Source organism: Neolamprologus multifasciatus, chromosome 19, assembly GCF_963576455.1.
Source record: "Neolamprologus multifasciatus chromosome 19, fNeoMul1.2, whole genome shotgun sequence".
Lineage (NCBI taxonomy): Eukaryota > Metazoa > Chordata > Actinopteri > Cichliformes > Cichlidae > Neolamprologus > Neolamprologus multifasciatus.
Genome location: NC_140457.1, coordinates 10090061 through 10117898, shown reverse-complemented (window position 1 = coordinate 10117898; position 27838 = coordinate 10090061). Strand labels below are relative to the sequence as shown.

The following is a 27838-nucleotide window of genomic DNA, read 5'->3' as shown; positions in this document are numbered from 1 at the left end:
AGGCGTGAAGCCAAATTTGAGGCCAGAGGACAAAAGGAACAGAGCTGTTTAATTATCATGAAATACTGCCACCCTCAGGCCAAAGTGAGACTTGCATTCCAGTGAGTGTAAACCACCAGAGGGCAGCATGAACTAAGGGAACATTTTGTACACCACCTTCCAAATGTAAAGTTTTATACTTAAAGAGTTAGATTTTAGCTTCCAGCTGGCAATACTCCAAAAAATGAAATGACTTGACAACATATAATTGGTAGATAAATGTACCTATTTATTGGATATTGAGGGCATTAGTACCAAGAAGGCACGGACCAGACTTCATTATAACAAATCTTTTTTTTTTTTTTCTTTTTTTTTTTTGAACAACAAGGTGACAAAAAACATTTTTACCTGCAGGGCGATCCTTTCACAGAAAGGATTATGGGCACAGACATACAGACTCTTACAAAGTGTAAGTATGACCATATAGCAGAGCCAAAGATGTAAATCAGGAAGACTTTAAGGACATGGGTTATGAATGTATGGCTATGTACCTTAACACATGCTGTTTTAATATAAGAAACATTGTTGTCCATCAAAATAGACATTTTCAGTTAATGAGTAATTATATAAACAGTTAAAGAAAACAAACAGTATGAAATATAGAAGTTGATTTAATTACACAGCTTTATTAAATCCATGTATTTGTTATGTATTGCATAAAAATTCTCATTGATGCTGTCTGATAGGCTGTGTTAAAATAGCGTTTTTAAGCGCAGAACACTTAAAACCATGATAAATGAGTTTTAAACTCTCAGCTAACGGTTCTTACACTGCACGTGTCACAGGTTGGCACAAAAAGTTGCTGGAGTATCACCACATTAACACCTCGCTTTTGTTTGCTGACTGCAACAACAACAAAAAGAAGAAAGAGGGCAGGTGGGGTTAAACTGAGGGGTTTGATTTAGCCAACCCTATAACTTTAAATTTTAAAATGGTAATGAACACTTCCTACACCCTCATGTTGAATGAATGTGAGCTGGCAGGTGGATGGACTGCCAGGATACTTGTTCTTTGTGTCTTTTAGCTAAGCTAAGCTGTAGCTTTATAGCAAAATGATCCTACACCCTTATAAAGCAGCGTTTTTTAAAATTCATGATCCTCAATATCTAAAACTGAACATTTCCACAATTTCTCCTAATCTCATGATTTAAAAAAAAAGAAAAAAAAAGAAAACTGTTGATCAAAACCAATAACTGACTGACCTCCTCCTGCTCTCATTCATGCTGCTCAGTGGGGCAAAGAAAAACGGAAAAATTAACCCAATAAAATAGTTTGGAAACATCGGTTCAGGGAAAGAGTCTCCATTTCTGATGAAAAGATGTCATCTCCACAACCAACTGCCTTACAAACCGCAGTGGAAACGGTGCCACTTCTAGAGTATTGAAATCTTGAGTAACGGTCACATCTCTTGAATCAAACCGACAATAAAACCTGTCTTTCTTGTTCAGAGCCACATGTCCTTAATACTGTCACCTACACTGGCTTGTAATACTGAGAGACTTTAACCTTACACAGATTAAGTGTGTAACATATACAGTTCATAAAAAATACAACATATAAATTGATTTTTAAGAGAAAAATGTAACAAATTCCAGTTTAAAACAATAGCTGAAACAAAAGAATTAGAAGAGTCAAAGGAGAATGTATATGTATGCGTCAAAGTGTGGTTTGTTTTGGCTGACAGCCAGCCCGGCTCCATTTTGAGGCTAGATTACAGGGAAACTTTTGTGGCCGCAATCGCAGAGCAAGTCAGAACACGTAGAAACTCGCTCGACCTCATTCCTTCTGGGAAACTCGGCTGAATTTGACAGGACACAAAACATTGTGAAATCGTGATATTTTTAACATTTAATTGCCAAAAAACTAGCTCTGTGTTTATGTGTGTGCATGCGCAATGTTTAAAAAATAAAGCAGAGCTCGAGTTCTGATGGCTTGGATCTAAGGGTGAAGGTGTGTGATTGTCAAGGCGCGAGACTGACACCTGCATAGTGTGATAAAGGCACGTCGGGTTTGTGTTCAAATGATTAAAAAGTCCAGTCTGTGAGGGGGGGAGGGGGGTGTTGGCACACTCCACTTCCAGTTGAGGTAAAATGAAGTGGTGGAGAAGAAGAAGAAGAGAGGAGGAAGGAGGCATGGCCGCTCTCACACAGAGGATCGTAGGTCCATGTTCCCTCCCTGCATGACTGAAATGTAATGTTCCACCACACTGGATGTAGAGACAGATGTGGTTTCAGTTTATTTCCATCTCGTCTTTGGTTTGTAGCTCAGCGTGATTTCTGTCCTTTGTGTCCTCCACAGAAGATCTTTGAAAAGCTTGTCAGGTGCATTAATCTGTCTGCTGTAGACCTACATGCACAAGTCTTTTGATGACTTTGTAAAGAAGCGGATCAGTTTGGAGAAGACTGAATTAAATAAAATCTTTTTTTTTTAAAGATGACACAATCCCTTTTATTTCTTTTGACCTGGGGGTGCAGTTTTTTTAGTTCTTTTGAGCCCAGTGTTTGTTCTTAAAGTCTGATTTTTCTGACAGAAACCTCAATGTCTATTGATTTATGTGTTATGTGAAACGTCTCGAGTGGTGCTTAAAAGGGGCAGCTTACTTGTTGCCAATTTACTCATCACTACTATTTGCTGCCAAGAATAGAAACCAGCTCTGCAGCGCTCCTCTCATCTCGTTCCCTGAGGCCTGAAACATCTCCACGTCTGACGTGGAGGAGCGAAAAGGGCACCCTGAGGTCGCCTACTTTGTGCTTCTGTCACACGACAAACTCGGGAACCTCATCGCTGGTCAGGTCCAGAGAGAAGTACTTGTTGGTTCTCTTGATGGGAAACGGGTGCTGCTCGCCAAGCATGCCGGCACGCTGATCGGCAAGGCCTTGATAGCCGCCGCCGCCGCTGCTGTCGCTCAGCTCTTGAGCGCAACCGAATGTGTAGCTGTGGGCGGTGTCCTGGCAGAGCTCCGCCCACTGCAGGCAGTCCTTCTGATAGAGGCGGATGTCGTCTAGTGATTGGCTGTGGCGGTCGGTCGAAGACTGAGGCTTCCTGCAGGCAGACGTCTGCATGGAAAACAACAAGTCAAATCTATGAATAAAAACGTAGACAATCAAACACAGATAAGTTATGAAGGTTGTCCAGGTGTTTCTTTATAGTCACTCTAAACCCTCTGCTTTACTTCCTTGTATGTGCAGTGGTTTTCTAGAAAAAATAAGAAATAAAAACAAAAAAACAGCCTCTCAGGACATCCACAGATAGAAACGGCTTTAACTACCTGTGGCAAAGACTCGATGCTCTGTCCTCTCATTTTGACGACAGTCTCAGAGGAGCTGGATGTGGAGGAGCTAACATCTTTTACAATCAATCCTGCAAAAACACAAACTTTTGAGATGCATTTTGCTACCGCCTCCTTAAAAACAGACAGGTGGCATTAATTGAAACACTCATTCCACTTTGGGGCTAATTCCCCTGACTACAGAGAAACTGTACCTGAATATCCATTGGTCTGATTAGGTGACATCGTCAGCATGTCCTCTGTAATGTGAATGCACATCTCCTGATCCAGGGCCATTTCATGAAGCTCCTCATAGTCTTTGGGGTCATCCACCAGCATCTCAATTTCTGCAGAGTAAAATGTTTCTGAATTATTATCTGAGATAAACAAGTCTTCTCACTTTCTCTGGAGCAGCACTGCTGGAGTATGATCATTGCTTTTTTTTTGGTAATATCAAGTCCCAGAAATCTAGCAAGCCATCAACATGTTAACTCTGATCAGGCAGGTCTTACAGCATTTTATTTTGAAAACTGAAGAGAAATCTTTTCCTGTGGATTCTTATATAAAAAAGCAAAAACTTTATGAAATGAATCTACCCCTAAATTGTTGAAGGGAAATCTTACCTGGACTCTAAACGCACAAAAAAATAAATGTAAATACTCATACCTTCATCATCTAGGTTGCGTTCCTTGCCGCTGCTCTCGATGCCAGAGGTGTGCGAGCTCCCGTGACTGGTTGTGGACGAGCTGCAGGTGCGCAGGGGTCTGTGTGGGGCTTGGCCGGGGGCCCTGAAGCTGTCCGCCTCAATGCCAGAGGTGTGCGAGCTGCCGTGGCTGGTAGTGGAGTGGCGAGACAGACGCTTATGATGAGACGTGCTGCCTGCGCTGCTGCCACTAGCGCGGGAACGCTTGTCCAGATGATCCATGTCTAGCTCAAGAGCATCGCTAATGTATGACTCCCGGTACTGCTTCTTCTCTGAAGTGGGGAAAGAAAGAAAAAACAGGTAGTTTTTAATATCTAAACCAAACAGTCTTCTGTTCAAAATGCTGTATCCATCTCAAAACACAAATTTAGATACTCCAGGCAACCAAAAAACAGGAAGCATCAGCTCTCTTTTGTTTATATTTCTGAAGAAGTACCTGATTTACTGTTGACAGAATAATTGGCGCCAAATACCTTCGTTCTCCTCCAGTCGACGGACTTGTTTGAGAACCGGCTGCAGGTTCATGTAGAGCCGGTGGCTGTTGCTAAGCAGCTGCAGGAGGTGGCGAGACCGCATAGGACATCCTGTGTAGTAGATGAGTTTACGAGCCGAGGGTAGACCGTCAGGAAGGATTTCAAACTTCTTCCCCTGAGAGTGTGGAGGGAGGGGGGAAAAGAAAACACACGAATGTTGATTACAGGACTCTGTGATTTACAGCAGTTAACAAAACACGATTATGAAATTGGAATGTGAAATTGTGATTAAGTGCCAGGGAGGCCTGAAGGCGAGCATTAGCCAAAGAACAAAGTCTGTTCTTGAAAACTATTTTGTTGCTGAACACAAAGCTACAATCACTTCATGAATCTGTTCTTCATTTCCCAAACCAGAAACTGAAACTGTGCATTTCTCAGCAGTTTGGTTGTTTTTCCAGTCAGAGGACATATTAGCTGGATGCTCGGAAAAACTAAAATGGTGGGTTTGTGCTTTCTCCTGCGCCTTTTGGCAGAGGCTCGACACAATAACAGCTGTCTTTAGTGTCAGCAGGGTTGTTTTCAACACAGACCTATAAACATTTCTGCAAGTGTTTAGCCTCTGACCTCGAGAAAATGCAAATAGCTATGCTTTCGGACTACGGGACAGAGCATTACTTTATTTAGACAACGCTGCTGAACTGAAGTATGTTTAGTGGTTATTGTTGGTTATTCAGCTTTCGAGAAATAAGCTCATAAAAAATGAACTGAGTTCTTTACCGGTGGCTTTCCTACAAAAGACTTTTCTGTGAATAAGATTTCCTCTTTAAATCTGTGGGAGAGGAGAGAAAGTCTGGGTGGGAAAGTGCGAGAGAAATTTGCTGCCATCCTTCAAACTGAGTATTTATCTTTAACCTCAAAATGCTACTCTGCAGATCCAAGAAACCACCACTAAAACAGTGAAGTCGTACTGGGCAGCAGCCAGGTGTGAACGAGGCGAACTCGGTGAGTCCAAGGAGGAGGCAGCTGATGCTGAGCATTAAATCTCTTCTCTGTGAACTCTAATTGTTCTTCCCAGGCAATGCTTTTATCTTAAACCTTTGAACCATCCACTGTTTTGTTTGGTTCGAGCTCTTTTTATTTATAGGCAGAGGGGGAAAAAATGGATAACAACAGAAGACTGCATACAAAAGATTTTATGTGGCTGTCACATCAGCTGTTGGTTTTGCGAGGTTCAGGTGTGAAATGGAGTATTTTAGCTGTCCGTATGTGACAAGTGAAGAGTACACGCTCTTGAGTCATTTTTCCATTACTACCTAACCAGATCAGCTTGATGCCACTCCAGCTTGACTCATTTTCCATTACAATCGAGTACCACCTAAATGTGCGAAGGGTCATTATAGCAATGCAGCCAAGCGTTTCGAACACTACAACAAAGGTGGACGTCGAGGCGATGGTATACCTGCTGCTCGGTCTGTGGCTTTTGGTCAGACTCCGGGACTATGGCATTGTTTCTGTGTAGCCATTTCCTTTGTTGCTGGGTTTCAAAAACAGCTGTTTTGATTTTTGTGAAGGTGACTTATCGAACAACGTCACTGATTAGCCATTTGGTGGCATGAAGTCTGTTGACATTACTTGGATTGCTTGGAACCCCAGTCGAGTAGGTACTAAAAATTTACATGGTACCAGGTACAATTGCCTAATGGAAAACTCTAAAAATCATCTCGAGCTGTTCCAAGCCAACCCGAGTAGGTATTAATGGAAAATGGCTATTAAAGAAAGTAATTTATCACACGGTAGGCACACCCTAAACCACACACTAATTCGTTCTTCCTTTTTCATTCTAATGGAGCCATATTTTAGAAAAGTAACATCACCCTTTATAATAAGACTTAAAACTAGAGATTGAGACCATTAGCTCATCAGGAAAGAGTTTATTGCGGCAAAAGAGCAGGTTTGTATTCCCACAGACATCTATACAAACACCCTGCCAATATGTCAGCCAGTATCAGTACTGACAGCTGATAAATGATAATTAGTAAAAAGAAAAGAGGAGATGGGAGACACGCTCTTCAAACATGCTTTGAGTGTCGATGCTGCATCGTTTGTTCAACAGGCATTTATCTTTAAGTTGAACTCTCTGCAGCAGGTCTATGGATGATTAATATGAAGAGGGATGTGTGGGATATGTTTGGTTTTGATTATGGCATCAGTATTTATGACTCTGTGAGGGGTGCTTCTTTTTTTTTTTTTTTTTTTTTTTAGTAGAATCATATCTCAGTCAGGTTTTAAGTAGGCAAAAATACTCCAAAACCCAGGAGCGGATATAGTGGATAAACGGCTTGCGTGATGGTAACTCTATTCAAGAACAAACAAACACAGCAAAGAGCAGACTGCTGTCGAGTGGCAGGTTGTTAAGAGGTTTTCAGAAGCCACAGCTTTTCCTGATCTGTGCACTGTACATGATCGGGTCATCTAAAGCTGCTGGACAACTTTCTGAATCGTTACATGAAAAAAGACCTCCCGAGCAGGCCACACACATCGAAATCTCCCAGCAACACCAACAACTCCTCATACAGACCAGCATCAACCAGAGTAGTAGCGAAGCAAAAGCTGGCCTGAGATCCAAGAGCACAGGACATAAGGGCAATTACTTAATTTCAGCTTTCAAGGGGAGTAGATGAAATGCTCACTGGCTCAAGAAAAATCTAAATGCAACTTATTCCCTCAGAAAAACCCAGAATTCCACGCTGTTGCATTAGTGAACCAAGAGCATACTCTACCCTTCCTGCTTTAAACTTTTATACAAAAAAGGGGGAGTTTTAGCCATTCCAAAAGCCAAATCCTGAATCGGAAATCCCCGTAAAATCATCACAACATCTGGTGCTTATTGACCCATGCGCCCCTTTGCTTGCATCCTTCTCTGGCTTGCCTGTAGCTGCAGCGGGTGATGGCAGCAATGCAGGATGCCGTGACTTGCGGGTGGGGTGGAGGAGAAAGGCTGTTATTCAGAAAAAGGGTGGGACAGGGCCTACAGAGGCCTTTTGGGTCTCAGTCAAACCACAGCCACGCCACGGCTTGTTCACTGTCACGACGGTGTAGATGGCAGACGTAAGAAAACCACCCAAAAAAACAAGACTGTGGAAAACAGGAAGTCTCCACCGTGAACTGTGCAGCAGATACGACGGCTGCTTACTCCGAAATTAGACTAAACTAAAACCCAGTCTGAGACCAAGACCTTCAACTTCCTGGGACAAAGAAACCACATTTCTCAGAGACCTTACAGCCTGTAAAGTCTGCCTCATTGTATAAACACAACAAAACAGCCAAATTTGGAGTCACAAGGAGCCCATTTTTGTGTAACAGCTGTGATGAGCAATAAAGACCTCTCGGGATTGTGATTAATAACAGACTGGCAGAAAACATGAAGCTGTCAAGAGTGAAACAGATAAACAGTAAGCTTCTCTGCTCTCCTGTGATAACAGAAACCCTATGGAAGTAAATTGCTGCAGCGCTCAGCTTAACAGCAAGCTGAGTCAGAGCAGAGATGAGGAGATTTAACAGGATTTCCTTTACAGAGCACAGGGACCACAGTGATAACTGATCAAAATGGATGAATCGAGGGGCATGTATATCATGAAACAGAAAATCCTGCTGCTCATTAGATGAAAAAAGGCCTGTAGTTTACAGTATGTGGCTCTGCATGTGTACGTGTGCAAGGAAAGTCTCTTTAAATCCCCGATTAGTTCCAGAGGACTAAGATAAAACAGCCACAAGGAGGAAAAAATCCTCACGTAAAGATTTCTGTGACCCTAAGCAGGAGCTGGGCTTTCACATACATCGCCATAAGCAAGGGAATGTTTGTGTTTCATCATCACTGAAATGATTTTTCTTTTTAAATCCAAAAAGGTAAATTGCAGGACCTGTGAAGAACATTTCTCTGGGCTACGTGTTTTGATGAGACATCTGACTCACCACAAATACCAGTTTTCCCACATTGGTCCAAGGGAAGTCGTACAACAGCTGCCTCACAGACCCGACATTCTGCAACACAGAAACACAAATGCATGGATGTCGACTTATTACAAATCAAAGTAAACAAAGAATATATATGTATATTCACTGACCATTTGGTGAGTGGCTGCTGGCTATTGCCAGGTAAAACTGGTTGTAAACAGGGTGCTGCATAGGGCTGCACGATTAATCGTTAGAAAATCGCGATCTAAATTCATACTTATTCATACATACTGCACTACCTGCTCTATACACCCAGTGTCGAGCAACGGTGGAGACGGAATTTCAAGCAGTACGACATTTTGCAGCAACGACAAAATGTGAGACATTTATTGTTTTTATGTTTATTTATTGTTTTTATGTTCAGTCTCAACTGTTACGAAGTTGATGTGCAGTTAATAAGCACTATAAATATTTATACTGGAAAAGAAAATCGTGAGAGACTCGTGATCTCAATTCTAAGCAAAAAAATCGTGATTCTCATTTTATGCAAAATCGTGCAGCCCTAGTGCTGCACCAAAAAAATGTTTGCTTTGGTCACTAACAATTGCATAATTTCACTGCCACTTTAACTGGTATAAGAGTCTTCAAAGCAAAGTTTGCATCTTCAATGCAAGATTCTGGCAACCACAGCAATCTGTTTGCAACCAAAGCAATCACACAAAGGTGATTGGTGCAGAGCCGTATACTGATTGGCAAGCAACTTCCAGCAACCACTTGTCAACCAGTCAAGGAATAAACCTTTTTCCCTTGCTGCCTCTGGTTGCCAGATGGTCACCAAGTGGTTTCCAGGTGCGATTCATGATGATAGCATACATGAGTCATATTAAGTATAAGCATGGAACCCTGTGAAAGGCACTGAAGGCAAAACCACCTGAAATCTGAAAAGAAATTACACTAATAAAGTTCAATATTTTTGGATTACTTGGTTTCATAAATTAAACAAAATTAAAAAAATAATAATAATAAAATAAAATTTGGGACTTGCCTCTATTAGCAATTAAGGATTGCTACATTTAGGTATGATTTATTATTTCTGGATATGATTTTGTCTGGTTATGTTATTTTGTGTTAAAGCCTAACTGTATGTATACAAGTTAATACAAAAAAAGTAGCTATGTTGATTTCTAATTAAGGAACAGTACCTGGAATATTTGAATACCACGTAAAGTCAGGCCCAATGTAAGAGATGCTTCGACTTCTTTCTTGTCCTGTTGAAAATATTAAGTTACACGATAAGAGGGGGAAATTAAGAAGAAAAGGCTGAAATCAAACCAGCTGTCCATGCATATAATCTTTGCCTAGCCATAACATAACAATATAACATACAACATATCACTATCTTGGTCAGAAACTAGATTGATTAGAGGCATTTTTCACCTTATAGAGTCTGTAGTAGTGGACTGTGACGTCATCAAGCTGGGCGCACTCCTTGATATACTTGAGGTGTGCCTCTGAAGCCGTGAGAGCGAACTGGTCTTTGTGCATGTTTGGGATATGCCTCAGAATGTACTCACGGCCACGCTTGGCTATCACCTGAGTAAGGAGAGGGAGAGAGGGGGATAGTCGTCAGGCTTGGCTGCCCTGAAGTTGTGCTGAGTTATTACAACCGACTGGCGGCTTAGGTTGATGAGGGTGATGAAGCTGCCTGCTGCAGGGCAAACAGATGTCAACCTAAAGAGACTGAGCGAGAGCCAGAGGCAGCAACCGGAAACACACGCGCTAAGCTTTGTGAGCCCCTTTTTGAAGATTTAGTAAGCTTTCTAAGCACCTAAATCTGGGCAAGATTTACAGAGGGGAGCGTACGCTGTTCATTTCCAACAATTTCCTGTCACTGCTGGCTCCGAGTAGTGATAAGGAGGCAGGAGGCTAATGACGGGAAGTGGGGGCAATCAGATGGGTGTGGCTGCCATATTCAGAGGGATGGTAGTAGTGGTTGGGGAGGCAGTGATGCCAGAATAGACACGTCTTACGTGCTTTGAAAGATTTTGTTTTTTTAAAAAGTGCGTGTGCTACTTTCTGGGACAAAAATAAACTGAAGTGTTCCAGTTCTCATTATTTTTCATGCTAGGCTATGGAGCTGTTGCTAAGTGTTTGGTCAGCATGACTAATGGAAGGTGCTAAAACATATTCTACACCCTGCAGGCCAGGGACACTGCTTGACAGCCTAAAATCTCATTTTAACATAATGCCCACTATACCTGTAGCTTCTCAGCTAGTGATACGGCAGTTTGTGTTCTTCTTTCCGGCAGGCTATCCACATCTGACAGCTTGTGTTTCCAACTTCTAACATCACTTCTAAGATTTTTGTGCATATGCCAAAGCTTTCCACCAGATGGCAATTAAATTAGGATACAACTATAAAACGATTCTCTTGTCACAGCACTCAACTTTACATTTTATGCATCTATTAATACTTTTGTACTCTGAGTTGTGCACGTGTTGCCAGTCAAAACACATAACTCCTCACATAACATAGCATCACCTAATGCATAAGAAATATAGTCTTAGAACCACAGAAGTCAAACAAAAGCTAAAACATTCATATGTAATGAAAGTAATATTTTAAAATAATCAAATGATAGCCATTTAAGTAAGAGAGACTATACTTCAACTTCTGTATGTGATACTAAGGCAACTAACTATCAGTGATAAATTCAGAACAGCCTGTGAGTGTGCAGGATAATAGTGATTTATCTTAAATCATAACTTAGGTTTGACATACAGTACGTTCCAAATGCAGTACATGTTAGACAGACTCACCCATGGGGGGAAGTACGCTTCAGGTTCAAAGTATTTCCCAAAGTGCTTGTTTCGTTTGAAATTGCCGAGGTCAGCCTGCAGGGCAAAGGCTGCCAAGAGGAAGTAGGCCTCCTCCCTTTGGATACACTGAGAGAGAAGCACCTGTTTCCTAAGGTGCCAGTAGTAGTAGTACCTGGCCACCCGATCGCTGCAGGGCAGAAAGAGCAGATTCAGCCAGCTTTAAGGATAACTGGGGCTAAACGGAATGATCTTTGTGAGTCTAATATCCTCATTATTCACACATATTACTTGACTCAGCATGCAAATAAACAAGCAAGAGGCTTTACTGACCTGATCAATCGTCCATTCTCAACATAATACTGAGCTCTGAAGTGAATGATCATTGGAGGCCCAAACTGATCAATGCCCTGCAAAAGCCACATGTGGAAAAATGTGTTTATATACTACAACCAGCATCACTGAACGATTACAATCAATCTACAAAAATGAACTGGATCAACTCTATAGAAAAGGAGCAACAGGTAATTACTTAAGTAATTACTTAAGTTTTTGTAATACTTGGGAGTGAGAAGGGAAGCTGATTACCACGACTCATACCCAGATGTTGACCAACTTGGCATTAACACTGGCATTAAACAGCTAGCCTGGCTAGTTTGACAACCTAACACAGCAACTCCCTGAAGTCTAATTGTTAGACTGGGGTTCCCAGGTGTGGTACCATCTTGGATGTACAGACACTATTGCCTGTGCACACAGCTGCATCTGGTGTTACAGCCAGAGATTCTGCACAAATCTCCAGGTGCATGTAGTACTGTGCAAATGTTTTAAGCACTTTATATGTTTAGAGCAATACCACCGACTGGCATGTGATCCAAATTCATTCTGCAATATGACAACTGTCAAAAAAAAGACAGTAGACTGATAAAAAACTCTTCTATCTTCAGCCTCGAACAAGGAGCCTTACAGCAGACTGATCCCAACAGAGCCCTGAACTTAACATCACAGTTACTCTGCAATGAACAGGGCAAAGGCATTAATACTGTCTAAATCCAGAGAAGGACTTTGGTGAGCCAATTTTACACATGAGCTCTAGACAATGTATGGGGAATTGGGATATAATCCTGATACCGTGCAGAGTTGCTCTTTCACATATGGAGGTGATAAAAGGAAACTCTTTGCATCAGATGCTTTGTATCTACTGAAAATAATCCATTTGATTTTGGTTAAGGATTTCCCCACCTGTGAATTTTCCAGGCATCTACCCTGTTAACCTCTCTATTCACAGGCTTGGTCAGACAATTACAAGATAAAGTCATTCTAATGTCCATACCTACAGATTTGAACTTGTATGCTAGGCATATAGCTCCTCTCGATCCAAAAAAGGTCAGGGCTTTGAGCAGAACTTTATGCAAACACGGTTTTTAGCGGTTTTTAGAAGGTAAGCAAGTAGATGGTAAATTATACCCATCTGACAAGGAATTTTAATTGTATAAATCATGTAAGTCCAGGTAGAAGACTCTTGGTAAATCCTTGGTTTTGATTTACATCTTACTGTCTTATTCCAATTTCTACTGAAATTTGGGAGCCCAGCAAAACTTTTCTTACCTTGCTTGCTTCTCTCTTCCATTCTTTGGGACAGTACTTGGACAATTTCTGATCCAGCTCCATATAGATGTGCTCATTATCTGCAATGGGAGAGAAACAGCTTTAGCCCAGGAACTCACTGTCTGTGTCATCGGTGTGTGCACACCTGGATACATACATATATGCCTTTGTGTGTGTTGCTCAGAAAAATCACCACTGAATGAGCCCAGTTCAAAGACTGCCTCAGCGCAGTCACATTAGACAGCTTCTGAGCTTCCCTTTGTACTCTGAGCCTCCCTCTCATTCTCTTTAAATCACGCTGTCATGTCTTAATCTTTTCCTAAAGTGACACCCTTCATAAGCTGCAGCCTGCTGATCTGACAACTCTGGGCTTCTATACAATTAAAACCAGCTGAAAAGCTAAAAGCCACATAAAGAGCAGGAGCAGAGCCTCTATGACAGAATGCCAGCACCTATTTTTATCAACATTATAAATATACCTGGAACTTGAGTGTTCGTTTACATGACTTGCACTTATAAAGTCAGCACATTAAGCAACAACACATTATTATAATCACCAGAATACAAAGATCCATTAAAATTCTTTGTTTCCACACTGTTAGATTTCAAACATTTTCCAAGAAAATGCTGGTTTTACTTGGTGACAATTTGAGATCTCCACAGCTAAGACTTCTGCCGCCATTCTATTGCTATTGAGCCAATTTATATTTGGTTTGTGGCACTTGAAGAATCCAAAAAATATATCTGAAATACCCAAAGGCAATATCTGTTTCCAGAAACAATATTCCTATTACCAAGGATAATCTGCAGATGTATTTTTGTGGTTGCACATTAGTGGAAGTGGAAATGAACCAGGGGTTAGTGGGAAACTGTTTTTATATATATATATATATATATATATATATATATATTATTTGTGTGAACTGACCTGTAAAACGTAATTTTGTGGCCTATAACAGCAATATAAATAGAGAAGGATGCCATTTCTGGCACACCGTATGAATACTTAAATTACAGTTTGGCACAATTACAAACATACAGTAAAAATATCTGGATGGCCTAAATATTTTCTGAAAACTCAAAATTAGCAACTCCTAACATTTCAGACGCTAGAACCACAGAAATCTTTTCCCTATTGCTGAAAACATTCACAAATTTTATTATTTTAAACCACAGATATTATCTAAAACTGAGTCTGGTGAAGATCGTCTTGTCAGGGGGACAGTGGGTGACACACAGGGAGTGGGTGGCCTCTGTTTGCCTTGGGCATTTCACGCTGTTCAGACAAGCACTTCAGGAATGTCCTACAATCAGACCCTTTGGCTCCAGCTCAACTGACCTGCTGTGCTGCCATTGGCTCATCTGGCGGGCAGCTGTCTGAAAACACCGCCTTTTGCAATTTACTTTCCCTATGCAGCTGCCTACAACTGTCATCTGCTGTCTGCCACACCATAAAACAGACACAGTGACTCATTCCAATAGGACGACCCTCGCTGAGCCCCATCACTATAAAAACAACTTTAACTTTGCCACACAATGGGAGGCAGTCAGGATGAGGAGGCCCTGGTTCCTGGGCAACTGCCATGACAGATATGTGAGAGATGCTACTTTTAGTACTAAGGAAAGTATCTGTCTGGTTACACTGGTTTTATGTGGCTCCTGGTGACAAGAATACTTCATCATCAAAAGTACTATTTGTATAAAGACCCTAAGAATAGTCATTCTGACTGATGAGATCAACTTTGAGCTGCACACAACAAAACAGAATATACATATATATATATATATATATATATATATATACCCCTAAATGAAAAGTAGTCTTACTCTGAATAACACTGAGCCCAAACAGATGACAGTCCTTCAGCCTGAGGAGGTCACACACCTGGACCAACAGTTCCTGGCACAAACTCTTCACCTGGGGAGGAGATGTCAGGACAATTATTAGTGATCGGCAATGTGTTGTATTTATTCTGCACTGTTATGAACCACTACAAAGACCTGGGGCATGCATGAGCAGCACTCTGCCTGCATGTTTATCATCCTATGACATCTTGTGCAAGCTTAAACATGTTGTGGTACCATGGTGTTAGCCACCAAACACAGGAAACTATAAGCAGATGGGTGATTGTAGATTGAAATTAAATTCTGGATCTTTTAACTTGAAGAGATGTGTGAACTTTCTGAAATATTGACTAGAATTTGCAATGAAATCAAAACTTCTCAGCCTGTGTGCTTTTAGGTAGAGTTCAAAAACCTTATTTACTTTGACACTTACAGTTAAACCTAATCCCAACCTTAAGCCAGTGGCCAGTAGCACCAACTGGTTTTTACTAAGCCTGTACCAAGCAGACTTAACATGCTCTCCAAGCTTGTATAACTTGATTTATTGTCATTTTCATAAGGCAGTTTCACCAGTGGTGAAATAAGAACGTAAACAGCTATCTATCTAGCTATCTGGTGTTGGCCAGAGGGGCCGATGGCGCGATATGGCAGCCTCGCTTCTGTCAGTCTGCCCCACGGCAGCTGTGGCTACAACTGTGGTTTGCCTCCACCAGTGTGTGAATGTGAGAGTGAATGAATAGTGGAATTGTAAAATGCTCTAGAAAAGCGCTATATAAATGCAATCCATTATTATTTATTATTATCCAGTCTGCAAAAGAACACATTGGATCGCAGAAAGACCTACTGACCAGGCCAGAGACATTTCTTTGGAGAAAAAAAAAAAAGCTCCTGTAACAGTTATTGTTTTTGAAGAGAACTACCTTGTTTTTCCTTGCTTAGATAGCATGGAAAGCACTGAGATCAATCAACTGCTTGGCTGACAGCTCCTCATTAAGTGTAAATGTATAACTCAATCAGCAAACAGCTCTTTAAAACTTATTGTAAACTCAACATGATGTGTAACAGTAGAGATGATTTTGACTTCATGCCTGCTCCTGAAGGGCTTAAAAGCTTTACATTTAGATGCTGTTATGTCTACCTCTGAAAAACGAACCAGGCAGCTTTCAATCAGGAACCTACAAAACAGACACCTGTTTTCCGATATAAGAAAACAAAAGGTAGCTCACCTAAAAAACACCTGGCACAATCAATGACCTATAGTACTCTGAGAGTACAAAGACAAAGCTGAGCGCTTGGTCATTGACTTTCTTTCTACAGTCTTGCCCACAGACTGTATATAAAAGATGTGCATCATCTTAGTTTATGTTTCTAAATCTAATCTAGAAAAGAAAGCTGCCTGTTTGTCAATTAAAGCATTTGAAGTGCACTACGTTATTTCACTCATAAGTATTTCTTTACCTTAAAAAGTTTTTATGCATCTACTCACATTAACTATGACATTCAGTGTGTCATCATTGGGCAAAAAAACACAGACACAGCGGCGGTCCTGCATGGTTTTGTTGTTGTGGAAGTTCAGTTTGTTCATCTTCGTGTGGCTGAAATGGGACAGGCCTCTTCGCCTGCTATCGGGCCCTCCGAGGACCCACCTCCACCACCGACCAGACCTGCTTCAGCTATAGCCCGGTATAGACGCACCTATGGGCTCAGCGGGCCAAGCAGTGCTCACAAGACAGGGCATGGGGACCCGAGCTGCAGTCAGCCACTGTGAAGACACATGATAGAGAACAAAGCACTTGATGTTAGTACAGTCTGATTTATGCAAATGTATGAACTATAAAGATGTGCTCTGCAATGTGCGGAGGAGGCATGGCTGACATTTAAAAAAAATTAATGAATCTGAATTTGTCTGAAGATCTAAATTATTATTTAAAAAGAGCAAAACTGTACTAATGAAGTCTGACAGGAATGAGAAATATAAGACAAATAAGGAGGGGAAGCACTCCTGTTCATTTCCATGTATATGTGACACCATTTCAGAAGACTATAAATGACTCCGGAGGAAGCTGTGGAGGTGGGTCTGGAGAGGAACTGATGACATGTAATGCTGGGTTAAGGAGATACTGACTAAGCCACTCGCACTCTTATCCAATTTCAGTTTATGTCACCACCTTTCTTTTAAAAAAAACAACCCAACTCAATCTAGCTGCTATTCTCATCTTTGACAAATGTAACAAACTGCAGCTTGAACAGCTGTCTATAAAAACCTACACAGGGCACTGGATGCTGACTGGGTGTCTGACTGTGAGCCAACCAGCTCCACATTTCCCTCCTGGCATTACTTTTGTCAACTCATTCAGTTCTGTTAAAAGCTTTTGGCTGTCTGACTTTCTTGAATTTTTCACCGTCTGCTGGAATCCAAGTGCAAGAGTCAGACTGTGGCAATGTCTGCTCCATGCCTCCTTACTCAGTTTCCTAGAATTAAAGTCTGAAGATGCTGAACAGGAAATAAAAACACTAAAAATATTCCTGAACTCTCTCATTTTAATTTTCAGCAGTATTTTCATATAAAAGGCCAACTGTAACTTTATTCTGTGTATGAACCTGAAGTCAGGTCATATGAAAACAGTTCCGATACTCTTTTTGAACAGCAGTGTGTTCCCTAGTTTCTTACTAAGTACTATAAATAGCAGTCTCTCACACAATAGGCACAGCATAACAGCTTTAACAGCTGTCCTGTGAGCAGCTAGTAGCTCACAGCTTGAATTACACCTAAGGATGTGTGAGACCTTCAGAGGGTATGAAAAGTCTCAGACCAGACCAAAGAAAGTTTAAGAACAATTAGTAAAGATTATCACTTCTTCCTGTTTAAAGTCACTCACCTTGAAGGTATGTTGTCATTAAAAACAGGCAGGATGGGTAACAGAGAGGATCACATTACCATGTGAGAAACTATTAGCATTTAAAAGGATGCAGTTAAATAATACAAGATTCACTGACAGGGGGTTCAGCTTAAAGATTCAGTAAGCAGTACCTGCATGCCATAAACACTGCAGTATAAGCTCCCCATACAGCATTTTAGTACCACTTAAAAAACTAAGACTAAGTGGAAAAAAAATCAGTCTTAAATCTGTAAATTCCAGCTTTAACAAAGCAAGCACTACTGAAAACAACCCTGAAATTACTGAACTGATACCAATAAACAACATCCTTAACTGTAGGACTGCACTTCTGCAGCAAAGTCACCGACCATTCGTACGCCTGCTGTCGACATATAACACTGCTTTGTTTCTGCATAGACAAGGGGCATTGTGGGTAACGCGCCCATAAATACACATACTGTTGACATATAGCATCAGTTCTCATTAAAGCCGGTCATTGGGTGTGCAGTGTAGCAGGCAACCAGCCACTCAGCAAAGTCAGCTGATGAGCCATGACTGGGGCATCTCCCTGCATTGCTGCTGACCTTGACTAAACCTCCAACTGCACTGCACACACACAAACACGCGTGTGTACGGGCAGACAAAATTAGAGACAAAATTTACAGTAAGAGCATTCATAAGGACACACACTTACACTGGGTATGTTCCTGGACTCTTGCAATGACCATATGTCAGGTGTTACTACAGGACAGCTGAGCAGTGGGAAGGCAGCTGGGTTAATTAGACATGAGACCAATCTAACTGGATTACTACTCTCTATCATTGTTTCCTCGTTGGAGCACGAGTGATGCAAGTGACCCAGGACAGACACAATGTTTACAGAAAATACCATGCTTAGCCAGAATGGCAGTGCATGGAAAATAAAGCCAAGGCATCTGTACATACATAAAAAATACAGGAGGTTTTAATTTACATTACAGGTTATCAAAGGCTTTATACAGTAAGCAGCAAATATTTAACAAAGTTATGTGGGAAGTAGGGCTGGGCGATATGGCCTAAAATCCATATCGCGGTATAATTTAAGCATGTGCGGTAACGATATATATCGCGATATATTCTTTTCTTGTGTATAACGTATTTTCCACACTATAAGGCACCAGAGATGGGCAGTAACGCGTTACTGTAATCTGTAATAAATAAATAAATAAATAAATAAATAAATAAAAATCACAGTTTTAGTAACGAGTAAAGTAAGGGATTACTATTGCAAAAACGGTAATTAGATTACCGTTACTTTCCCGTAGGAACGCTGCGTTACTAAAACTGTGATTTTTATTTATTTATTTATTTATTTATTTATTTTTGTTGCAAGAATGTCTCATGACAATGACGTAAGCGAGTGCGACGTTCGTGACAACAGCTGTGTGCAGATCAACAATGGATAATATATCGAGTGCGGGAGAGAGTATGAGCATCCAGCGTTTAAAGCGTGGAAGTACTTATTTTGAGTTTGATTCCATAAAAAGTGACAAAAACATTAACGTCAAAATCAGAGAATGGTGCATATAATTTAATTTTTGCTTGATAAAGTTAAAAGATTAAAATTGATAAAACAAGTTTAAAAAAAGAGACTTTTCCATTTGATTACATTTTGTATGATGGATTATGCAGAAAAAGTAGAATTGGGCTGAAAGATCTATCGCTTTGTCACCTATTCAGGTTGTAAATTGTGTTTTTAAAAAGTAACTAAGTAATTAATTACTTTTGAAAATAAGTAATCAGTAAAGTAACGGGATTACTTTTTTGAGGAAGTAATCAGTAATTAGTTACCAATTACTTTTTTCAAGTAACTTGACCAACACTGTAAGGCACACTTAAAATCCATTAATTTTCTCAAAAATTGAGAGTGTGCCTTATGTATGAATTCCGGTTGTGCTTACTGACCTCGAATCGATTTTGGCGTGCAGAAATCTGTTAAAAAATGTTTTAGTACAACTTTGGTAAGCCGCACTGCTTGATGGATTGTCAGAGCATTACAGCTGCCGTAATGAGGAGCTTCGCGGAGTAATCTGGGTCCAAAACTCCGTCTCTTCAGGTCCCAAAGTCAAACGAACACTGAGAGTTAAAAACGGTCTAATTGGAATTACATATTAATTATCAGTGATATTGAAAAGTTAGTAACAGAACAAACTTCACTGGTGGACCAACCACAGGTCTTGCAGTATCCACATGGCAGCTGCACTCAGCATAGCTCTGTCTTGTATTTAAATGTTTTGGTTAAGGTGCAAAAATCAAGCAGCTCCTCAGGGTGGCTCCATATGACATGTTGTGCAGTGAGTGATGATGGAAAGCAGGGGGAGGAAAAGAAACAAATGTCACATCTTTCATACTACCCATTCATTACACTTTTACATTTTTGAATGGTGAAAGCAAATGCCTCTAATATCAAAGACAGCGGTAATGCAGACATGACTGCATTTTGCCATTACTGATGGGTTCGGGGCTATTGTGTCATGTCTGGTGTACATGTGACACATAACTGCAGACTTGTCCACCATGACAACGCACTGGTCCTTTTCATATATGCAATACATAAATTTACTGGATTTATCAATTTGCTAAATTGTTCCTCAAGGCTTTAATCATATATAACCACACAACAGTCATGGAGACAGCTATTTATTCTCCATACATGCACAGTACTTACTGAATCTAAGCTGAGGTAGATTAAGCCCTGTGGTGTGTTCAAGGGGATACATCGCGTCTTGTAAGAGCGCCATGCTAAGTTTTATGGAAATGTGATCAGGGTGCTGCATTAGACATAAACCATTCAGATGGCGTCACATTAATGGATAAGAGTGTGTGTGTGTGTGTGTGTGTGTGTGTGTGTGTGTGTGAGAAGGGGCCTACGGGAAAGAGAGTGCTGGATAATGAATCGGATGCTGCTTTCAATCCCCTTCTACTGGATTGCAAAATGTGATGCAATGCTCAAGTCCAACTAAGCCAACACCCGCACACAAAGCGGCCAACTGCGCTTCCTCCTGCCTTTAAGTCTAAAACAGGGATCCTGTCAACGTGGCAGGACCAGGCATGACACCGAATCCCACACTGAGATACAGAGCAAGGCCTTCTGTCAAGACTTACTTTCTCATTCTTTCCCTCCATTGACATTAGAGGAGTGGACACTTCCAAGTCTTACAAAGCTCCAGGAACACAAGAAGAAGAAAAACTTCCTCTACTTGGAAAAGGAAGAACACACTCACTGAAGGCGGCTGTACTGTGCTGATTTAAGTGTAGCTTCAGGTACAGCATATGTCAAAGTTAAAGAAAACGGAGAGAAGAAGAGTGGATATATATATATACACAACAAAGAACAAGAGAGCAGGCGGGAGGGAGCTGGAACAAGGCAGCGCTCAGAGCTTTGGCATGAAAAAAAGAAAAAAACTGCTGTAGTCAGGAGAATTCCTCATGAACATCTGCTTCTCATTCCAACAATGGTGGCCTTTGATTCCCGATGCACACAACGAGCAGCACCGCCACAATCCTCTGACAGCATCCGAAAACCTGGAGTGGCACACGTGCACTGTAATCCCTCATGTGGAGCTAACCAGAAAAAAAAACTGTCAAGCCAAGTGAACTAAGATTTTCATACTTTCTAGTTACTGTGAAAACTTTTTGGTGCTACTTTTAAGAGAGATTCCCAGAAAATATAACAAATGCAAATGAGGTGCTATTCTTTTGTCCAATATGACAGTGAACTAAGCATCCCTGGGTTTCAGACTGTTGTGAAACAAAACATCTACGAATGACACCTTTGACAGGTAACTTATTTATTTGTAAAAGAACCATATAAAAGCACCACAAACGTTTAAACTGCAATAACTCAGAAGAACTTCACAAATATTAACTAAATATAAACTAAAACACAAGACAAATCCTTATATTATACAGTCATGTTTCATGGGCTTCAGATGGTGCCCTGGCTGAAATATTTAAAGGGCACAACTTTTATAAATAGCTCCAATGACTTAATTCGAGTAGGAGCTGATCCTTTTCCCCTCACAGTTCCCTGCCAAAAGATCAGTTTATGCAGCTAATAGGAAATGTTGCTGAGCTGACAAGTAACTCTAAATCATATTAGTCACAGGATGGCATTAACCTGCAGACTAAGACTTCCCATCTCTTCTGTTTAACTTGCTGATGGACTAAATGAGAAGCAGAATAAAAAAAATTAAAAAAAAACGCTGGTGGTGGCCAGTGGTACGACTCACTGTCCATGGTATGAATTTCAAAATCCTATGTCAACTTGTTCTCAAGTTATCGCATTCATAAAATTTTCAGAAAAAATTATCTTGGACCTCTAACCTTGAGGTCAACATCACTGAGATTCACACTCTTCTGAGAATTTTTGTAGATAAATCTATGCTATCAATTTCAGATGAGATGACTTCCTTCTTGAGTTATTGCATTCACGAGATTTTCAGAAAGCTTGACCTGAGATGTGAATTTGAATTTTAGTAGATACACCTATGGTATCGTTTTGAAACTCCTACGTCGCTCATCCTCGAGTTTTTGCATTCACAAATTTGGTTGTCCATCTTGCCTGCCCACCTGGTAGGGTAACAACAATACCCCATCAGCCTTTTAAGGCTGAGGGATAGAAAGGCATAAAAATTCTGCTAATGGCCGACCTATTTGACTAGTGAAACCATTCCTTTTATGGTCTAAACTTAAGTTGTAAACCTGCATTCTTTCAAACAGCCAGGAGAGGGTGACTACTATGGCTCCAAAAACACTTGAGGTTGCACAGAAGTCTTTGTGACTTCAGTAAACACTTTCCTGATGAGTTTATGGGCTCAGTTCATATTGACAACATTAGTTCTTCCAAGAGTTGGCAAGAAGAACTATACAGTGTACGCTCATTGGCTAACCGACCCGTCAACCACAAATCATTTGCCAACGAATATGTGGTTCCTCAGGGATGGACGTGTTATCCACCCCTTAGCTCAAGGCTCTAAGCAGGACTTAACAAACCAATGGGAAACATCACGGTGGCTACACGTACCTGTCTATGAGAGACACACACAGACAGTTTTCCGATGCTAGGTCTAGTGAGCCAGTCAGACCTAAAATACACTGGCTGAAATGCTGCAGTGCACTATTTTCTCTTGAGCCCTCGCCCACAAAAACATCTAGCAGATATTGTGTGTAGACTGTCAGAATTCCTTGTCTCCTACCACCCAGCTTGCAGAGTATAAACAACCTTTTAGCTCTGAGCAAAACTAGCTCTGAGAACCAAAACCTAATTTTGGTGATTTATTAAAGGTTGATGAAATGTCTGATGAAAATCGAGGCAAGTATTCACAATGCAGACAAATCCAGCCCCAGCTCTAGAAAATATTTTGTCCCTCCATGCCAGTAGATGATCATAAAAAAAAAATATGATCACGTAACCTCTAAATTTTTAGGTGTCCTCTTTGACTATTCTCATGTTCAGTAATTGCTGAATGTCAGACCTGAATACAGGACAGCACTGTATTGCTGTTACATAATTCACAGAGAAAAGTCAAGAAATAGGTGCCCTCAGGGTAAACTACCACTCAACCAGTAAAATGCAGTTTAAGTATATAGCAGCCATTACTTGAATTCACTGGGGTGGTGAATTTTCAATGGTGATATATACATATATTTTTAGGATTTTAATTTTAAAATCATTTTGCATCTAAAATTTAGGCTGGAGTACGCACACCTTCTCAAACTGCTCTCAAACACCTGTGCATATTTATGTCAGACGTAGGATGTAATTGCTTAACCTGCGATGGGTTGGCACATTTCTGTTTTATTTTTTCCAAGCAGTTCCACAGAAGGCTGTTTGTTGCCTTTGGCTCTGCGTGTTTCTCCTGTTTATCCAATGGCATCTCATTTCAAAGTGTCACACGCACACACACTTTACTGGTCCAACACCTGGTATGTAGTATCTTCTTTTACTTCAGCTCTGTTAAAAGTTGCATTACTGCCACCTTTGGAAGTTGTAGCACATTGCATCCTACAAACCAGCAGTAAAAACAACAGATTTCATATAATAAAACTGTTAACAGTTAATATTTAATAACATTAACTATTTTTAGCTTAGAAAATTTAATAATCAAAAAGATACCTGTCACCTCTCGTTGCTGACTCTGGATTTATAATTCATAAGTCCTGTGTCATCATTCTACTGTTGTTGCCAAGGTTAAATCATTCTGCATTAATACCAGTATGCAATATATTTTCAGGTCCTTTGAATTTAAATACACTGGATTAGAGTTGGATAGATTTGCAAAGTGGCAACATGTGAAGCACACAATATAAAACCTTCTCTTTCATCATACAAAGGAAATTAATATGCTTAAAGTTACAAGAATGTCCAGGTTTCCTTGTGTTTGCCTTTTCCCCCTAGCTTAAACTAAATATATTTTTGTAATCTGTGAATTGATTCAGAATGATCACATCCTTCACCGTTTGAATATGCCACTTTTCTTTCTTTCTCTACAACAAAAATTAGTAACAGAAAGCTCCAAGAGAAAAGATTCAGGGAGTTCTCAGTGAACACCTTAAGCTCGGCTACTTTTATGGAAAAACTGCTTTAACAGTCATAGCATCTGGCATCCATGTGGCTCTGATGAAGGACTGAGAGCTCGCACACATATCTTACACTGCCGGCATTGCCAGACATGTTAGGACAGAGTCAGCAGTCGCTCCCTTCCCTCCCCACCCAGCATTTAATCTTGGACTCTGCATGAGTAACCTCACAAACCTAGCAATCGCAGTGCAATTCACCACAGAGACGTCAACCCGACCATTACATATGCTTGAAATAGCACAAATAGCCTTAAAGGAGAGGGTTAAAAAATGAGCTGCAATTATAACAAAACCCCAACCAAAACCGGTTGTTTTGTTTCAAGCAAAGTGCTCCATTATAACTGCATGAAAATGTTTGCACAGGTGATCTAATCTGTTTCCTGTGTGCAACTACAAGGATTGTCAACCAGTTCCTTACACTGTCACACTAGGGGAGAACCACAACACTCAAGTCTTTTTTTGTTTTGTTTTGTTTTGTTTTTTTCTCTGGAAAAATGCTTGAACTGTGCGGACCTCCTGGGCACCATTTTTTTTAATTAAAGAAAGGAAAACAAGAGCTCCAACCTGATCACCTGGTTGCATGCCAGCTACGAAGGGATCTGGAGCATGAAAATGACCTCAACGGAAAGACAAAGTAGAGATAATTGGGCCAGTGTGTTCAGCCATCATCAAACCCATACAACACTTACAGCTGGAATTACATCATAGCATGCTGAGAAATAAATACACTTTTTACTAACGGTATTCTTTAGTTTCTCACTATCCGGTGTTACTGACCCACCAGTGGTCCCATGTCTCTGTAACTCATCTCACAATCAGTCCTACCAAAAACCAACAAACCAGCCTTCAGGAAACACCAAGAGCTGCATTGAGAAATAAGCCGATAATATCCTCAGGGGATGCCGGCAGGTTAAATCTCTCGGGTCCACATCCTCAAAAAGACATGAGCTTCACTAAAGAGCCCAGCTAGCAGAGGAAAAACACAATCCAAGGAAGAAGGACATGGGAAGACAAATGCAGGAAGAGCTGACCCATTTTTTCCCCTTCTATCTCCTTAGCACACTTAAGCCTTTCAGCTGAGGTAAAAGCATATCACCCTGATGTTTTTGCTTAATATTTTTGCTGTTTTTGTCCTGTCAGAGCCAAAGTGTGCTCATGACTCTTGAGGCAATAAAACCAGTCAATTGTGAGAATTACAAAGATACATAAACAGCTTCTCTGGTAATTAGGTTAGTTTAAAACTGGCCTTTCCTGAGATACAAGCTACCTGGAGCAGCTATCTGGGCTAGATAGTAGAAAGTGATAGCAGCAGAGAGCCGAGGGCACCTGTATAACTAACAGAAAAATAGATTTGAGGGTGTATACACCCTCACACTGTAGACACTGTGCAGATAATACATGCAAGATGGCAAGAGATAAAGTTTCTCATACTTCATGGCAATAACAGTAATTTCACCTTTCTTGTGTATGTGTATCACATGGTTCTGAAACTCAAACACAGTTTCATCTTATCTTCTAGCAACAAAACCAAGGGCAGATAAAGAGAAGAGCCTTTTTAAAACAAGCTTCCTAAATGGTATGATAATCCCCACATTGCATTATGTCATGCTTCTTTAGGAGAATTTGCATTGCAAGTTGAGAGTTATGTAAAATACAGGTAACGGGTTATCTTCAGTTACCTACAAAGAACACCACAGGAGTTTTCCTCTTCAGCTTTGTTACTATAGGTAGGCGTTTTGTACTCACTGCAGAGATTTAGTATCAGAGAAAGCCAGCCCCAAGGCTAAGGATTCAGTTGAGCTTCTGATGCTTAGTGTAAAACTGCAGAGATCATTGAAAGCTTCAGAAAAACAATCAATAAAACATTCAGTGAAATAATGTCAAGTGCTGTTTATGGTTTTTTAACAGAAAGGTAAAGCTAAGGGTAAAAGTTTTAGGAGCTCCAAAAACATAACAGAAAACATTACACTCACAAAGTTTTAGTGCAGTTAGAGAGGGGGCATTGCCTTGTGAAATTATGGACCATCCCGTCACACATTCCTACAGACTTGCATGAATGAGTCACCCACACACGCACACACACCAACCACCTTTGTTCAGTCATTTCCTTTTTGTTTCTAACACCAGCACTGCTCTTCCCGTGCAGACAGCACCTGCACTATTCCCCCTCTCCCATTCACTACTGAGCCAAGATAGTGTCACCATATCAAAAACATGGCTTGTTTTTCTTCCGTTCTCTCTTACAGTTGGACCAGAGACCTGGATAGCAGGTTGTATTTGGGGAATGGTCAAAGCAAAGTATCTGAATAAACTGCCATATGTAGTGGAGAGATTTCCTAACGTTATCAGGGGGATTCCCCTTGCCTAACTATGCTGGTGTCTTCAGAGGCAGCCAACGTGACAAGTGCAGTAATCATCACTGTGCAATGTTTATGCATTGTGCAAGAATGTTTATTACATTGCATTAATGTCCCTATTAGAGCTTGGCAAAGAACACGAATGAAAAATTAGTTAACATCAGTCCAGCTGAGAAAGCTTCATTTCTGCTTTGGCTTCTTCTGAAATGAGGTCATTTAAATCAGAAAATGGAGAATAAACCAAGGACCTATGCAACATTTTTAGCTTTAAATAAGCAACACCTTTCCATAAACAGAATCCATAGATTCCCATTCTCCTTTGTGTCTTGATTGCCCTTTGGTCTAATATTAAACAGAGGGGGGAAATTGCTGGCATTCCTGTGCGCTAAGACAACAACTTTGCAATTTGCTTAAAAGAAAACAAAAGGGGGATTTGAAGCAACAAACAACCGGGATAGGACTGCAATGGGACACGCATACTTTTTGCCATTTACGTCCCCACAGCCACACGTGTGCGGTATTTACACAACAATAATAAATCCTGAATGTTAGTCATTTCACTGTTAAACTGGACTGGATAAAAACCGAACCCCCAAAACGAGATATCCGCTTCTTAATGATGGGACCAGGTTTCTGGTAATGATGACAGAAGATGGGTGAAGACGTGCAAATAAAATAACTCGTCATGTACCCTGAACAAGCTGTCTTCACGTCGTGTAAGTAAAGGTAAATAGCAGCGACTAAGTCCACGATACTCATATTTCAGGGCAACATTCCCAGTCAAATATCCTGGCAGCATCCCAGTTGATGAAGCAACGCAACTAATCTGCCCAGACTTTGCGGCAACGAATATGAACATCTTGACCCGGAGAAAAGACGCCACAGCCCTGCTAGCTAAAGTCCTAACCGTTAGTAATCCCCCCGCGTTAAGTCATAAAAACGGCTAAAGGTATTCAAAGCATTTGGCCGGCGATGTAAAACTCACCTTTAATGACAAAACAAGTTATTCCCCTTTGAAGTGGTTAATCCAAAAGGATTTTTTTTCCGAAAAGAAAAAAAGAAAAAGAAATCCACAGTTTAGAAAGACTTCAGTAAGTTTTTGGGAAGAGTAGTCGTTCGGCCGCCTTCGGCTGGAGCCACACTGTCCGCGCTGGAGCTCCACATAGGAATACATGTGCGGTGAAGGGACGAGTGAGAGGAGGGAACCGGGATGCAGATGTGGATTTTCTGTTTACATGACCCAACAAAATAAAGCCAAACGACTATTGGCAACA

General features: G+C 40.7%; 1 protein-coding gene across 1 annotated transcript; it reads right to left on the bottom strand.

Annotated features, from left to right (window-relative positions):
• Window positions 1–244: 244 nt before the first annotated feature.
• Window positions 245–27838, bottom strand: frmd6 (FERM domain containing 6). The gene is made up of 14 exons (XM_085143535.1): window positions 27550–27838; window positions 16194–16469; window positions 14690–14780; window positions 12863–12942; window positions 11588–11664; window positions 11258–11444; window positions 9875–10030; window positions 9640–9705; window positions 8456–8524; window positions 4484–4658; window positions 3974–4282; window positions 3523–3654; window positions 3308–3399; window positions 245–3095 (listed from the first exon to the last, which is right to left on the bottom strand). Exons 2-14 carry the CDS (start codon window positions 16290–16292, stop codon window positions 2796–2798), a joined length of 1833 nt encoding a protein of 610 aa, XP_084999661.1. The 5' UTR covers window positions 16293–16469; window positions 27550–27838; the 3' UTR covers window positions 245–2795.

Bases quoted from the DNA above. Each gene is read 5' to 3' on its own strand.
- frmd6 (XM_085143535.1), bottom strand. From the start codon at position 16,292: ATGAACAAACTGAACTTCCACAACAACAAAACCATGCAGGACCGCCGC. The intron at 12,943-14,689 runs GTAAGACTACTT...CTCCCATTGCAG, and splicing joins TGGGCTCAGTGTTATTCAGA to ATAATGAGCACATCTATATG. The intron at 3,400-3,522 runs GTACAGTTTCTC...GTGTTTTTGCAG, and splicing joins TCAGACCAATGGATATTCAG to GATTGATTGTAAAAGATGTT.